Here is a 13,077-nt window from a genome sequence, read left to right on the forward strand (position 1 = left end):
CAGGTGGGAGGGAGGCTCTCTATTCCTTCCAGCCTGGGAAAGGATCTCTTCAGCAAGTGCATCCTCAATTTAATAAAATCAGGATTAAAACTGGAATTTCTGAGGAACCCGCCGCAGAAATTTATTCCAGACGACCTTAAGATCCTCTCTACTAGAACGGGGCACTGGAGGAAGAGATTTCAGGTCTCCTGCAAAAGAACGTCTTGCTGGAGGTATCACCGCAAGAGGAAAGAGGGTTCTGTTCACCTTATTCCTTATAAAGAAGCTGGACAATTCATACAGAGTCATCCTCAACTTGAAAGGCCTGAACAAATTCCTGAACATTCCATCATTCAAGATGGAAACAATAAAATCAACGATAAGCCTTCTATTTCCCGGCTGCTACCTGGCAGTGTTGGACCTAAAGGATGCTTATTACCATGTGCCAATCAATCACGACTTTCAAAAATACCTCCAGAGTAGCCATAACTGTACAGGGAGTTGTCAAGCACTTCCAGTACAGAGCTCTTCCCTTCGGCCTAGCAGTGGCGCCCCGCATATTCACAAAACTTATAGTGGAGGTTACGGCTCATCTCAGGAAGGAGAACAGATTGATCATTCCGTACCTGGACGACTTCCTAATAGTGGGCAAAACTCACGATCACTGCCTGGCCCAAGTAGATCAGGTGTACACAATCTTAAAAAAAAAAGCTTAGGATGGTGTTTAAACCTAGAAAAATCAAAACTGATCCCGCATACAACGCAGATCTTTTTAGGCCTTACTCTGGATTCTGTTTGGCAGGAATGCCGCCTGCCTGAGCAGAAAAGAGAAAATAAAAAAAATTTAGTTTCAAAAGCCATAACAAACCCAGTAATGACTCTCAGGGGGGCCATGTCTCTGCTGGAGTCCCTCACCTCCTGCATCCCAGCAGTATGCTGGGCCCAATATCATTCAAGGGAATTACAATGGGATGTCCTAAAGAACGAAATCTTCCTTAGGGGGCATATGTAGGGCAGGTTAACACTCCCTCACAATGTAATTCAGTCACTGTATTGGTGGTTAAAGACAAACATGTACCGGACAGGCGTCCCCTGGGTTCCCCGAATTACCAGAGTGATTACTATGGACACCAGCCCCAGAGGGTGGGGGGCGCACCTAGACAACCACCCGATACAGGGGACTTGGTCAGAGGAGGAGAGTCTGGAGTCTTTCAACCTGTGGGAGCTACAAGCATCAGAGAAGGCACTAATCAGCTTCTTACCCCTTCTACGAGGATATCACATAAAAATTCTGTCCGACAACCAGGTCACTGTGGCATATGTGAACCACCACGGGGGAACTCGCTCAAAATCACTAATGCAAGTTGCATGGAGGATATTTTCTCTAGTGGAAGGAAAAGTTCTCTCTTTTTAAAGGCCCTTCATATCAGAGGAGAGGACAACATGAAGGCAGACTTTCTAAGTCGCAGGCCACTATTGCAGGGAGAATGGACCCTAAATCACTCAGTCTTCCGCCAGTTAGTGGCCATGTGGGGGTCTCCAGAGGTCAACCTGTTTTCGACTCGTCAGAACAGCAAATTAAAAAAGTTCTGCTCACTGAATCCCACAGAAAATCCTCTAGCAGTAGATTCCTTCCAGTGCAGATGGGATTTCAGTCTGGCCTATGCCTTTCCCCCAACGTGCCTAATTCCAGCAGTGTTGAGGAAGATCCGGGAGGATCAGGCTCGAGTGGTCCTCATAGCCCCCTTCTGGCCCAAGAGCCCATGGTTCTTTTGGCTGAAGAGCATGTCAATCACGAACCCCTGGATTCTTCCAGAGATTCCTGACCTCCTTGCTCAAGGTCCTATATTCCATCCTCAGGTGAATTGATTGCACTTAGCAGCCTGGAACTTGAGAGGTCGTTGCTAGAGGGTCGGGGCTTCTCATCTAATCTAGTTACTACTCTTCTAGGTAGTAGGAAACCAATCACTACTAAAATTTACAGTAGTCTGGAAGAAGTTCTTGTCATCTCAGGGATTCTCCCTGGGGAGGGGGGCGATCCCATAACGGCCATTTTGGAATTTCTTCAAAAAGGGCTGGAAAAAGGCCTAGCGGTTAGCACCTTTTAAAGGTCCAAATCTTTCCCTTAGGGGCCTTGTATAATTATAATCTGGCCGGTAACAAATGGATTTCCAGGTTCGTGAGGGCATGCAGTAGAGCCAAACCAGCCCCTATAATAAGGGTCCCTTCTTGGGATTTAAACCTAGAGCTAAACACGTTAACAGGTTCTCCCTTTGAGCCCCTTAGCTCAGGGTCCATAAAATTACTCACCCTAAAAAATGATACTTCTTGTGGCCTTAACATCAGCACGGAGGGTTAGTGAGTTAAGCCCCCCATCACACTAAGCAAGATCGCTGCTGAGTCACAAGTTTTGTGACGTAACAGCGACCTCAGCAGCGATCTCGCTACGTTTGGACGTAGCAGCGACCAGGCCCCTGCTGTGAGATCGCTGGTCGTGTCGAAATGGCCTGGACCATTTTTTGATTGTTGAGGTCCCGCTGGGTAGCATGCATCTTACCAACGACCTCGTTGGTGACTCAGAACTGAAGTCGTCCCTCATCGAGGTCTGAATCGTCAGAGTAGCTGCTATGTGACAGGGTCCCAACGACCGACATCGTTATACAGGTCGCTACGGGTCGCCGTATCGTTGCTGCATCTAGGAAGATCTGACTGACATCTTACCAGCGACCACATAGCGACCCTACAGCGATCCCGACAACGATACGACCTGGCAGGGATCGTTGCTGCGTCGAAGTGTGATGGTACCGTTACAGGCTTTATCTGCAGATCCACCTTTTACCTTAGTGCTAGATGATAGGTTAGTTTTGAGACCAGACCCTGCTTTCCTACCTAAGATTGTATCTAAATTTTCATATGTCTCAGGAGATAGCCCTACCATCCTTCTGTCCTGAACCAAAAAATAACAAGGAGGAAAGATTTCATACCTTGGATGTCAGGAGATGCCTTATACATTATTTAGCATCCACAAGCTCATGGAGGAAGGATAGGGCTCTTTGTCTCCTTTCAGGGCTCCCGAAAGGATCAAAGGTCTCAAAAGGCACTCTATCAAGGTGGATCCGGGAAGCCATCACGATGGCCTATACGGGATCAGGCAGAGATCCTCCTAACAATCTGAAGGCCCACTCTACACGGGGCATGGCTGCTTCCTAGGCAGAGAGAGCGGACGTGCCCATTGAGTAAATATGTAAGGCGGCCACATGGTCATCTCCGTCCACTTTCTATAATCACTATAGGCTTGACCTTTCTGCCTCCTCTGATCTCACATTCGGGAGAAGGGTTCTGCAGGCTGCGGTCCCTCCCTTTCATACCTAGTTCTCTGTAATTCTCTCGCTGTGCCGTCATGGGTGACAGAAAAACACGTATATTACTTACCGGTAATGTGTTTTTTCGGAACCCATGACTGCACCTTTACATTCCCTCCCTATCACTATAGTGTTCACCTTCCAGTTGGTGGGTGTTGAGTATTCACATGGGTGAAATTTGTTTATGGTTAATAAAATTATGTGCTCTAACCGGAGAGTCCTCTCATGCGCTGTAATCCACTGAGGCTGAGACATGCGCCGCCCTTTTTATCTTGAAGGTTTCCTGTCCTTGAAGGGCGGATACCCTCTCTCGTTGTGCCATCATGGGTTCCGAAAAAACACATTACCGATAAGTAATATACGTGTTTTCCCCTCCCCCATGACAGCACACCTTGAGAGAGAGGATCCGCCCCCACCAAGGACAGGAAACCGTCTGAAATAAAAGGGCGGTACCTCTCCCTCGCTTCAGTTGGTTTCCTGTCCTTGATGGGGAACCTGTCTGGAAGAAAGAAGACTTACCTGGGGCTGTCCCGGTGTGGAAGAGCGGGCACTGGCCTGTGCACCGGGTTCAGTATCCCAGAAGCGCCGTCCGCAGCTTCCCCTGGGGTCTCTGCGCCGAGCGGGGCGCACGCGGTGAGGCAGGCTCTGTCCTCCCGGAGACCGCGGCGCCGTCCTCCCCCTGCAGTGTGGAACGCTTCCGGGTGTGACGCGCCTGACGTCACGGCGCAGGGCACGCTGGGAGCGGCGCGCTGGGTGACGTCAGGAGGCGGCGCCGATCCAAGATGGCGGCGCCCATCGGAGCGTCCCAGGCCGGCTTTTTTCAACGGAGCTCCGGCCTGGCGAAGGGGGAGGACCCACAGACCGGAGGAGGCTGGATGGCCCTATATTTAAGGGGGGGGAGCTTTCCTGGAAGCGTGGTGCGCTTCTGAGACATGGCTGATCCAGATAGCCAGGAGCAGCAGCTTACCCCCCACCTCAGCAACAGAAGCAGAGGGATGCATCGTATACAGACAGCCGCTCGAGTAATCGTAGTGGCAGCCGCAGGAGTAAGGCTTCGAGCGCCTCGGGACCATCTAGAATGGAATCATCAGTTCCGCGACAGCCTCCGAATCCGGTACCCGTTTGTGACCTCCGAGGGTGAGTGAGCTTCGTGAATGTCACTGGTTAGTAACGGGAAGTCTCTTATGTGCTTCCTTTTTTTAGGAGCCTAAGAAGAGTAGTGCCAAGCAAAAGCATAGGATGTGTGCCCTTTGCCAAGCTTCTCTCTCAGTAGAGTGGCAGAAACCACTTTGCCAGGGCTGTGTGACCAAAACCATAGCTGAGAATTCCCAGGATTTTGCTGCAAATTTAAAGTCCATAGTACATGCAGAAGTTCAGGGGTCCCTGAAGGGGTTCCTTAGAGGGAAGAAAAGGCCCCGTAGAGAGGTTTCCTCCGTCTCTGATTCCTCCCAGTCCGAGGAGCAGTGGGATTCATCGTCCTCTTCCTCATCGGGGGGCGGTAGACCCTGCTTCCCCATTGAGAATACAGACAGACTGGTTAGGGCAGTAAGATCAACCATGGGTCTGGAGGAAGAGAGAGCATCTAAATCCCGGGAGGACATCATGTTTGCGGGCTTGGGAGAGCGGAAGAGACGCTCATTTCCGGTGAACAGTAAGATTCAGGGCCTCATTGACCGAGAGTGGAGGAGACCTGAGAGATCAGGGGCTTTACCCTCCTTCTCCAAAAGAAGGTACCCCTTCGAAGAGAAGGATGCGGAACCTTGGGATAAGATCCCCAAGGTGGACGGGACTGTGGCAAGGTCATCAAAGAGATCTTCCCTGCCCTTGGAGGACTCTGGCGTCCTAAAAGATGCCCTGGATAAAAGAGCTGACTCCTTCCTGCGCCACACGTGGGAGGCGGCAGCAGGTGGCCTAAAACCAGCGGTGGCTAGCACCTGTGTGGCGAGGTCCTTGATGGTGTGGCTTCAACAGCTGGAAGACCAGCTTAAAGATAAAAAGGTCTCCAGACAGGCAATACTTGCAGAGCTACCTTTAATTCAAACAGCATCGGCCTTCCTGGCCGACTCTTCAGCTGACTCGGTCAGACTGTCAGCTAGGGCAGCGGGACTATCCAACGCAGCCAGGCGGGCCTTGTGGCTCAAGGGTTGCCCAGGCGACCTACCTTCGAAACAGAAACTGTGCTCCCTCCCGTGTGACGGTAGACTCCTGTTTGGCCAAAAGTTAGAGGACCTGTTAGAAAAAGCAGGCGATAAAACCAAAGGGTTCCTGGGATTTTCGGGGGAACCAAGAAGATTTAGTTTTCGGAGGAGAAAATTTAACCGGGGTCGTCCTCCGGGAGACAAAAAGAAATGGGAAGCCAAGTCCAAAAAAGAATCGGGCTACATGTTTGGAGGACCATCCTCGAGTTCGAAGAGATCCTCCCAATGACGCCAGGCTGGAAGTGGGTGGAAGGCTTTCCCACTTTTTTCCAGCTTGGGACGCGATAACAACAAACCCATGGATTCTGAAAATTATCAGTGGGGGCCTGAAGATCCAGTTCAGCCAGACCCCCTGGCGGACCTTTGTGGTTACCCCCCCTACGAAAGGTCCAGGAAGAACAATTAGCCCTGGAAACAGAAGTGTTAGAGTTAGTAGGAAAGCAGGTCCTTCTCGAAGTACCAGCAACACAGAGAGGGAGGGGGTTCTATTCCCCACTATTCATGATAAAAAAACCAAACGGGTCCTTAAGGACCATCATCAACCTCAGGAGTCTGAACCAAGTAGTAGAAAACCAGACTTTCAAAATGGAGTCAGTAGGCTCGGCAGTGAAGCTCTTACATCGCAACTGCTTTATGGCTGTAATAGACTTGAAGGACGCATATTATCACGTCCCAATCCATCCGGAGTATCAGAAGTATCTGAGAGTAGCCCTGTTTATTCAGGGGAAGCTGAGGCATTTTCAGTTTGCTGCCCTACCCTTTGGCCTCTCCATTGCCCCGAGAATATTTACGAAACTAATAGCAGAAGTGACAGCCTTCCTACGGATCAAGAATGTAGTGATCGTGCCATATTTAGACGACTTCTTGATAATAGGGAAAACAGAAGCCCACTGCTCCAGTCAGCTCCTAGTGGTCACGGAAGTGTTGCATCAGCTGGGGTGGTTAGTAAATTTCCAAAAATCAAGACTAACCCCCTCCAGGACTCAGACCTTTCTGGGTCTAATCCTAGACTCTCGTCGTCAAACCTGCTTCCTCCCAGAGGACAAAATCTGCAGGTTAATTGCATTAGTCTCGAAGGCCATTCAAGCTCCAGAGATGTCTCTGAGAGAGGCAATGTCCCTCCTGGGTTCTATGACGGCCTGTCTCCCAGCAGTAATGTGGGCCCAGGGGCATATGAGGCGGCTTCAGTGGGAGGTCCTGTCAGCACAGAGGTCCTGCAACGGGCGTTTAGAAGGCAGGCTCTCTCTCTCCCCAGAAGTAGTAGATTCTCTTTCGTGGTGGACAGTCAGGGGAAATCTGACCACAGGCGTTCAATGGTCCAGATCGATAGATCGGGTAGTTACGACCGACGCAAGCAGTTCCGGATGGGGGGGGTCATCTGGCAGAACTCTCAATACAGGGTCACTGGGCTTACCACGAGAGGGGATCATCCTCAAACTTAAAGGAGCTTTGGGCAGTAGAAAGATCCCTCAGGGGCTTCCTCCCTCACATCCAAAATCACCATGTCCAGGTCAGGTCCGACAACCGGACCGCAGTAGCCTATGTGAATCACCAAGGAGGGACAAGGTCACGCCCTCTGATGGTGGTGGCAGACAGGATCCTTGGTCTAGCAGAGCGAAACCTCCTATCCCTCAGCGCCCTTCACATAAAGGGGATAGAAAACGTGAAGGCAGATTTTCTAAGCCGCCATACCCTAAGACAGGGGGAGTGGGGGTTGAACCCGGAGGTCTTCCATCAGATTGTCCAGTTATGGGGGCAGCCAGACATAGACCTGTTCGCCACAAGGGCAAACAGAAAGGTGCAGAGATTTTGCTCCCTAAATCCGGCAGAAAATCCCCATGCCATAGATGCCCTCCAGATTCCTTGGGGGTTCAGGAAGGCCTATGCCTTTCCGCCATTAGTGATGATTCCAGTAGTGGTGAGGAAGATCCGGGAGGAAGGCGCCAGGGTGATTTTGATAGCCCCTTTTTGGCCCAAGAGGCCTTGGTTCTCTCTGCTTCGGCTAATGTCGGTGTCAGATCCCTGGATTCTACCAGAGAGGCCGGACCTTCTCATGCAGGGACCAGTATTCCATGCCCAGGCCAGGGGATTCCATCTTTCGGCATGGAATTTGAGAGGTCGCTATTGAGTAGCAAGGGGTTTTCACCAGGCTTAGTTTCTACTTTATTGGGGAGCAGAAAACCGATTACAACTAAGATTTATAGCAGGGTTTGGGGTAAATTCCTAGAGGTTATAGATATTCCGCTATCGAGCAAACCTCCGATCAGAGGGATCCTGGAATTTCTGCAAAAGGGGCGGGACCTGGGTCTAGCTACAGGGACCCTTAAGGTTCAAGTTTCAGCTTTGGGAGCACTCTACAATTGTAATCTGGCTGGGAATAGGTGGATCTCGAGGTTTATCAAGTCCTGTGCCAGAGCTGGACCGGTTAGGTCCATGGGTGTTCCTCCTTGGGACCTGAATTTAGTCTTGAACGCTCTTACTAGTGAACCATTCGAACCCCTACACAAGGTTTCTCCAAAAATTCTCACCCTTAAGACCATCCTTCTAGTGGCCTTAACATCAGCCCGTAGGGTGGGGGATCTGCAGGCCCTCTCGGTTAATCCTCCTTACACACAAATCTTTGAGGATAGGGTCACCTTGCGGCCAGATCCAGCATACCTTCCCAAGGTGGTATCTAGATTTCACCGTAGTCAGGAGATTGTGCTACCCTCGTTCTGCAGCAATCCCAAGAACCCAGGGGAAGTCAGGTTCCATAGCCTAGATGTTAGGAGGTCCCTGCTACAGTACATTCACATGACTAGTCTGTGGAGGAAAGACTGTTCTCTGTTCCTGGCCTTTCAAGGGTGTAGGAAAGGTCATGGGGTGTCCAAGGGTACCATCTCTAGGTGGCTCAGGGAGGCCATTTGCTTAGCCTATACGTCCACAGGGGTTCCAGCCCCGGACAATGTGAGGGCTCATTCCACCAGAGCCGTTGCAACCTCCTGGGCAGAGAGAGCAGACGTCTCGATCGAGCAGATATGTAGGGCTGCTACTTGGTCTACACCATCCACCTTCTTTAAGCACTATCGGTTGGATCTATCCTCTTCTGATCTCGCCTTTGGGAGAAGGGTACTTCAGGCGGTGGTCCCTCCCTAGGGTGCTCATAAATTCTCCAAAATTCTCTCAAGGTGTGCTGTCATGGGGGAGGGGAAAACACCAAGGTTACTTACCGGTAGACGGTTTTTCCTGAGCCCATGACAGCACCCGTAGTTTCCCCCCCTTATTTTTTCTATGTTTCTCACACCCTGGTGAGCACTGTGTGGGGTGGTGTGTATTTGTATATTGTGGTGTTGGTTATGTGCCTAACCTGTTTAGGGAGGTCCTCTCAATGCTCTGTAAACAACTGAAGCGAGGGAGAGGTACCGCCCTTTTATTTCAGACGGTTTCCTGTCCTTGGTGGGGCGGATCCTCTCTCTCAAGGTGTGCTGTCATGGGCTCAGGAAAAACCGGCTACCGGTAAGTAACCTTGGTGTTTTTATTTTATTCTTTTTTTTTTTTTTTTTTTTTACAGGTTCTATGGTACCTGGGTCCGGAGGAGAGTCTCCGGTCCTCCACACCCGGGTACCATCCGCACATTGAAACGCATGGATTCTGCATGTGCAGATGCAGTGATGCGGATTCCATGCGTTCCAATGCAAGTCAATGGCGGCGAAAATGCAGTGCTTCCGCAAAATAATTGGTAGTACTGCGGATTTTTCCGCAATGATAATCCGCAGCAGAAGTTTCCGCAGCATGTGCACAGCACATGCGGATTATCATTGGGGAACATGGCAGGCCTTCTACCAAGGGTTTTTTTAATCGTTTCTGCAGCAGAATCGCTTAAATGCATCGTGGGCACACAGCCTTAAAGAGCAACAGCAAAAAAATGGAGTTCTATATTTAAAAAGAAAGTAAAAATTGCATCTGGGACTTGCAAGAAATCTAGAACTCTTGAATGTTTGTGATTTGCATGTCACTGTTGTGGTTACTTAAAGAGAAACTGTGTGCTATATAATCTGAGAGCAGCATGATGTAGGGGCAGAGACCCTAATTCCAGCGATGTATCACTTACTGGGCTGCTTGGTGTAGTTTTGATTGAATTGCTGTTTTCTCTGTTGTAAATGTTGCAGAGCTCAAATGCTGTTGTGTATAACCCCGCCCACACCACTGATTGGCTGCTTGCAGACAGTGTACACAGGAAGCAGCCAATCAGTGGTGGGGGTGGGGTTACACAGAGTAGCCAGACTAGCCTGCACATGTGACCTAGTCAGGCTGTGATAGTCTCCTCCGAATCAAACACTGACTGTACTTAAACTACAGCACTCAGCCAAATACACATCTCTGGAATCGGGACCTCTAGCTCTATATTATGCGGCTCTTAAAAATTAAAAGGCAATTTGTCAGCAGGTCTTTGTCATTTAATCTATTTCATAAATCAATAGTACACGTGAAAATAAGCAACTTTGTAATATATCTTATTAGAGAATTCAGCTTTTCTCCTCCTGGACTGCTCCTGCACTCTCAATTCACGGGTAAAATCTATCTTCAGCGAAGACAGATTTTCCCATTACTGAGAGAGAAGATGACAGTTGGTGCTTATAAGATTCTATGGGGAGGGGGAGGAGCTAGAGGCCGACAGACATTCTGCTGATTCCCTTGAATCCAGTTAAAGTTGTTCATAGAACATCAAGTGTGGTTTTAGGGGATGTCTGTGTAGCATCTAGCTCCTCCCCCTCTCCATAGACTTTTAAAAGCACCTGCCATCTCCTATCTCCGCAAAGGGAAAATCTGTATTCACCGAATGAAACCACAATTGACAGTTGATGACCATAAAGTTTTTATCAACAACTGTAACTGGATTCAAGGGAAGGGGCAGCAGATTGTCTTCCTGCCTTTATCTCCCCCTCCTTCCTTCCCTATAGTCTTATTAGTACATACTGTTAACTGTGGTTTCAGAGGTATTGTGATCAATACAAGGGTAACATCTGGGGATCCCTCTTTCTGCCTCGATCTCATTCTCCCCGCTCTATCGACTCTCTCATAAGCACTGTCATCTCATGTTACCCTTGTATTGAGAATGATCAGAAGCTGATTTTTCTTATAAGGTATATTAAGTTTTTTTTATGTGATTTTATGATTTTTTTTTTTTTTAAAATGATGGTTACTTTTTAAGAACACCCCCCCCCCCCCCCCCCCCAACCACAACTTCCTGTTGCAGGAAGTGAGTCTCATAATTTCGGCTCCATTTACAGAATAGAAAACCCTTTGACTCCTTTTTTCAGAAATCCATTCTAAGTTCCTCTTTTTTTTTTTTCTTTGTTTTAGGATTGTCCAAGCTGAGTCAGCATGGCGTTAGAGGAGCCAATGTATAAGGTGTCTTTGAGAAGCTTTTAGGTAATTCGGAGAAGAATGACCAAGTCACGGCTCTTCTGCTTGCTGTTGGTCCTCGGCTCAGCTTTTATGGTCCTTTATATCATCGTTTATTGGGACAATGTTGGTCCAGCACATTTTAGTCACCACACGTCCTTCTCCAAGTCTTCTCCAACTGGTCTTTTAGACGCCGAGCGCCCTTCTTCCTTCTCAACTCCCGAAAATGAAGATGTTTCGGACGTTGACAGGTTTTTGGATAGTTTTCTTAACGTCGATACAACAAAAAATGAGCTGCCGAGCACCAAGGGGGGTAAACTGGCCCAACGAGGAGGAACTAATAGTTTTGAAGAAAACGTAAGAGGTTACGACTGGTCCTCCAGGACCAAACTGGAGGAAGGCCTTTTAGATCAGGAATTAATCCAGGAGGAAAGAAGATTGAATTTACGCAAATTCTGTGCCAATTCCAGTTTTAATTTTCCCACCAAGGACTTTGATTTCGATGACATTCCCAACAAGGAGCTGGATCATCTCATAGTGGACGACCGGCACGGAATCATTTACTGCTACGTGCCGAAAGTGGCTTGCACCAATTGGAAACGAGTCATGATCGTGTTGAGCGAGAGCCTTTTGGATAAAAAAGGTGTCCCGTATCGGGACCCCCTCGAGATCCCCCGTGAAGACGTCCACAATACAAGCAGTCATCTCACATTTAACAAATTCTGGAGAAGGTACGGAAAGTTCTCCAGGCACATGATGAAAATTAAGTTAAAGAAGTACACCAAATTCATCTTCGTTCGCGATCCTTTCGTCCGTCTCATCTCTGCTTTCCGGAGTAAGTTTGAGCTGGAAAATGAAGACTTTTATAAGAGTTTCGCTATACCCATATTGACCCGTTATTCCAACTGGACAAACGTTCCACCATCTGCAGGAGAAGCCTTCTCTTCTGGGGCAAAGCCATCATTCTCTCAATTTATACAGTACCTTCTAGATACCCGGACTGAAGAACAGAAACCTTTCAACGAGCACTGGCGTCAAGTGTATCGCCTCTGCCACCCGTGTCAGATCGATTATGACTTTGTAGGGAAGTTGGAGACCCTGGACGAGGACTCCTCTCAGCTTCTAAGACAATTGAATCTAGATTCGCTCTTCCAGTTTCCTCCCAGTTACAGGAACAAGACTGCGAGTAGCTGGGAGGAGGACTGGTTTTCCAAGATACCTCTAGAATGGAAGCAAAAACTGTACAAATTATATGAGCCCGATTTTGTTCTATTTGGATACCCTAAACCCGAAAACATTTTAAATGTTTGAAAAAAAAAAACAAGCTTAAAAAAAAAAACTAATTTACAATACCAAAAAAATCCCTTATTTGCTGCCTTTCCTGGAATGGTACATATTTTCTACTCCTTTCTGTATTCCATTTCTTGTTGGATACATGGATGTGTTTTTATCGAGAGGGATAATTTTTAGTTTTTTTTTTTTTTTTTTTTTTTTCCTTTTTGTTTCTATTCCATTTTTGAAGAGTAAATTGAATAAATTGAAAAAAAAAATAAGTCTTTCCTACTCTACTTTCTCAGGAGGAGTTCCCAGAAATGCTTTTTACTGTTATTTTATAAATTAATATATTATTTAACTATTTAATAAAGTGTCTAAAGACTTGACCAAGTAAAGGCTGGGCTTTTAAAGTTTTCTTGTGGTTTTTAGCTTGGATCATATCGCCAGGTTGGGCAATATCCTGAGTTAATGGTGTTGCCACTTGTGATAAATGAATCATTGCAGGTTGCCCATAAGCTAATTTGACCTTTTTATAGGCCAAAAAACTCTGAATGCTTCTCCTATTCCCCCCCCCCCCCTTACCTACCAAATCAACACTTCTGACATATTATCACATTCAAAAGCTTTCATGTTTGTTTTTAATGACCCTTTAAATGATAAATTCCTGTAGCTACCACTAGAGTGAGCATGCTGCGTACTGATTTATTACTGCTTTTAAAGTGTAAACAGTATGCAAGAAGCTCCAAAGCTCCCCCTAGTGGTGACTGTCGAAATCTGAGAGTTTAACATTTTTAAAGAGTCACTGTTTTGATTTTTATTTCATGAAAATAAGAAACTTTGATCTATATTAGAGGAACTTGCTTCTTTCTCCCCCTAGA

At 47.7% G+C, this 13,077-nt stretch overlaps 1 protein-coding gene across 1 annotated transcript in view; it reads left to right on the forward strand.

Moving 5' to 3' along the window:
* The window catches only part of CHST12 (carbohydrate sulfotransferase 12), a 51,123-nt gene extending 38,596 nt beyond the window's left edge, over positions 1 to 12,527 (forward strand). Inside the window, exon 2 of the mRNA XM_073645793.1 lies at positions 10,883 to 12,527. Coding sequence (XP_073501894.1) covers positions 10,967 to 12,235 — 1,269 coding nt within the window. The 5' untranslated portion in view covers positions 10,883 to 10,966 and the 3' untranslated portion in view covers positions 12,236 to 12,527. The remainder of the gene's footprint in view (positions 1 to 10,882) is intronic.
* The last annotated feature ends 550 nt before the right edge of the window (positions 12,528 to 13,077 follow it).

This window comes from Phyllobates terribilis, unplaced genomic scaffold (assembly GCF_046119375.1).
Source record: "Phyllobates terribilis strain yellow unplaced genomic scaffold, ASM4611937v1 Scaffold_9__5_contigs__length_417890890, whole genome shotgun sequence".
NCBI lineage: Eukaryota > Metazoa > Chordata > Amphibia > Anura > Dendrobatidae > Phyllobates > Phyllobates terribilis.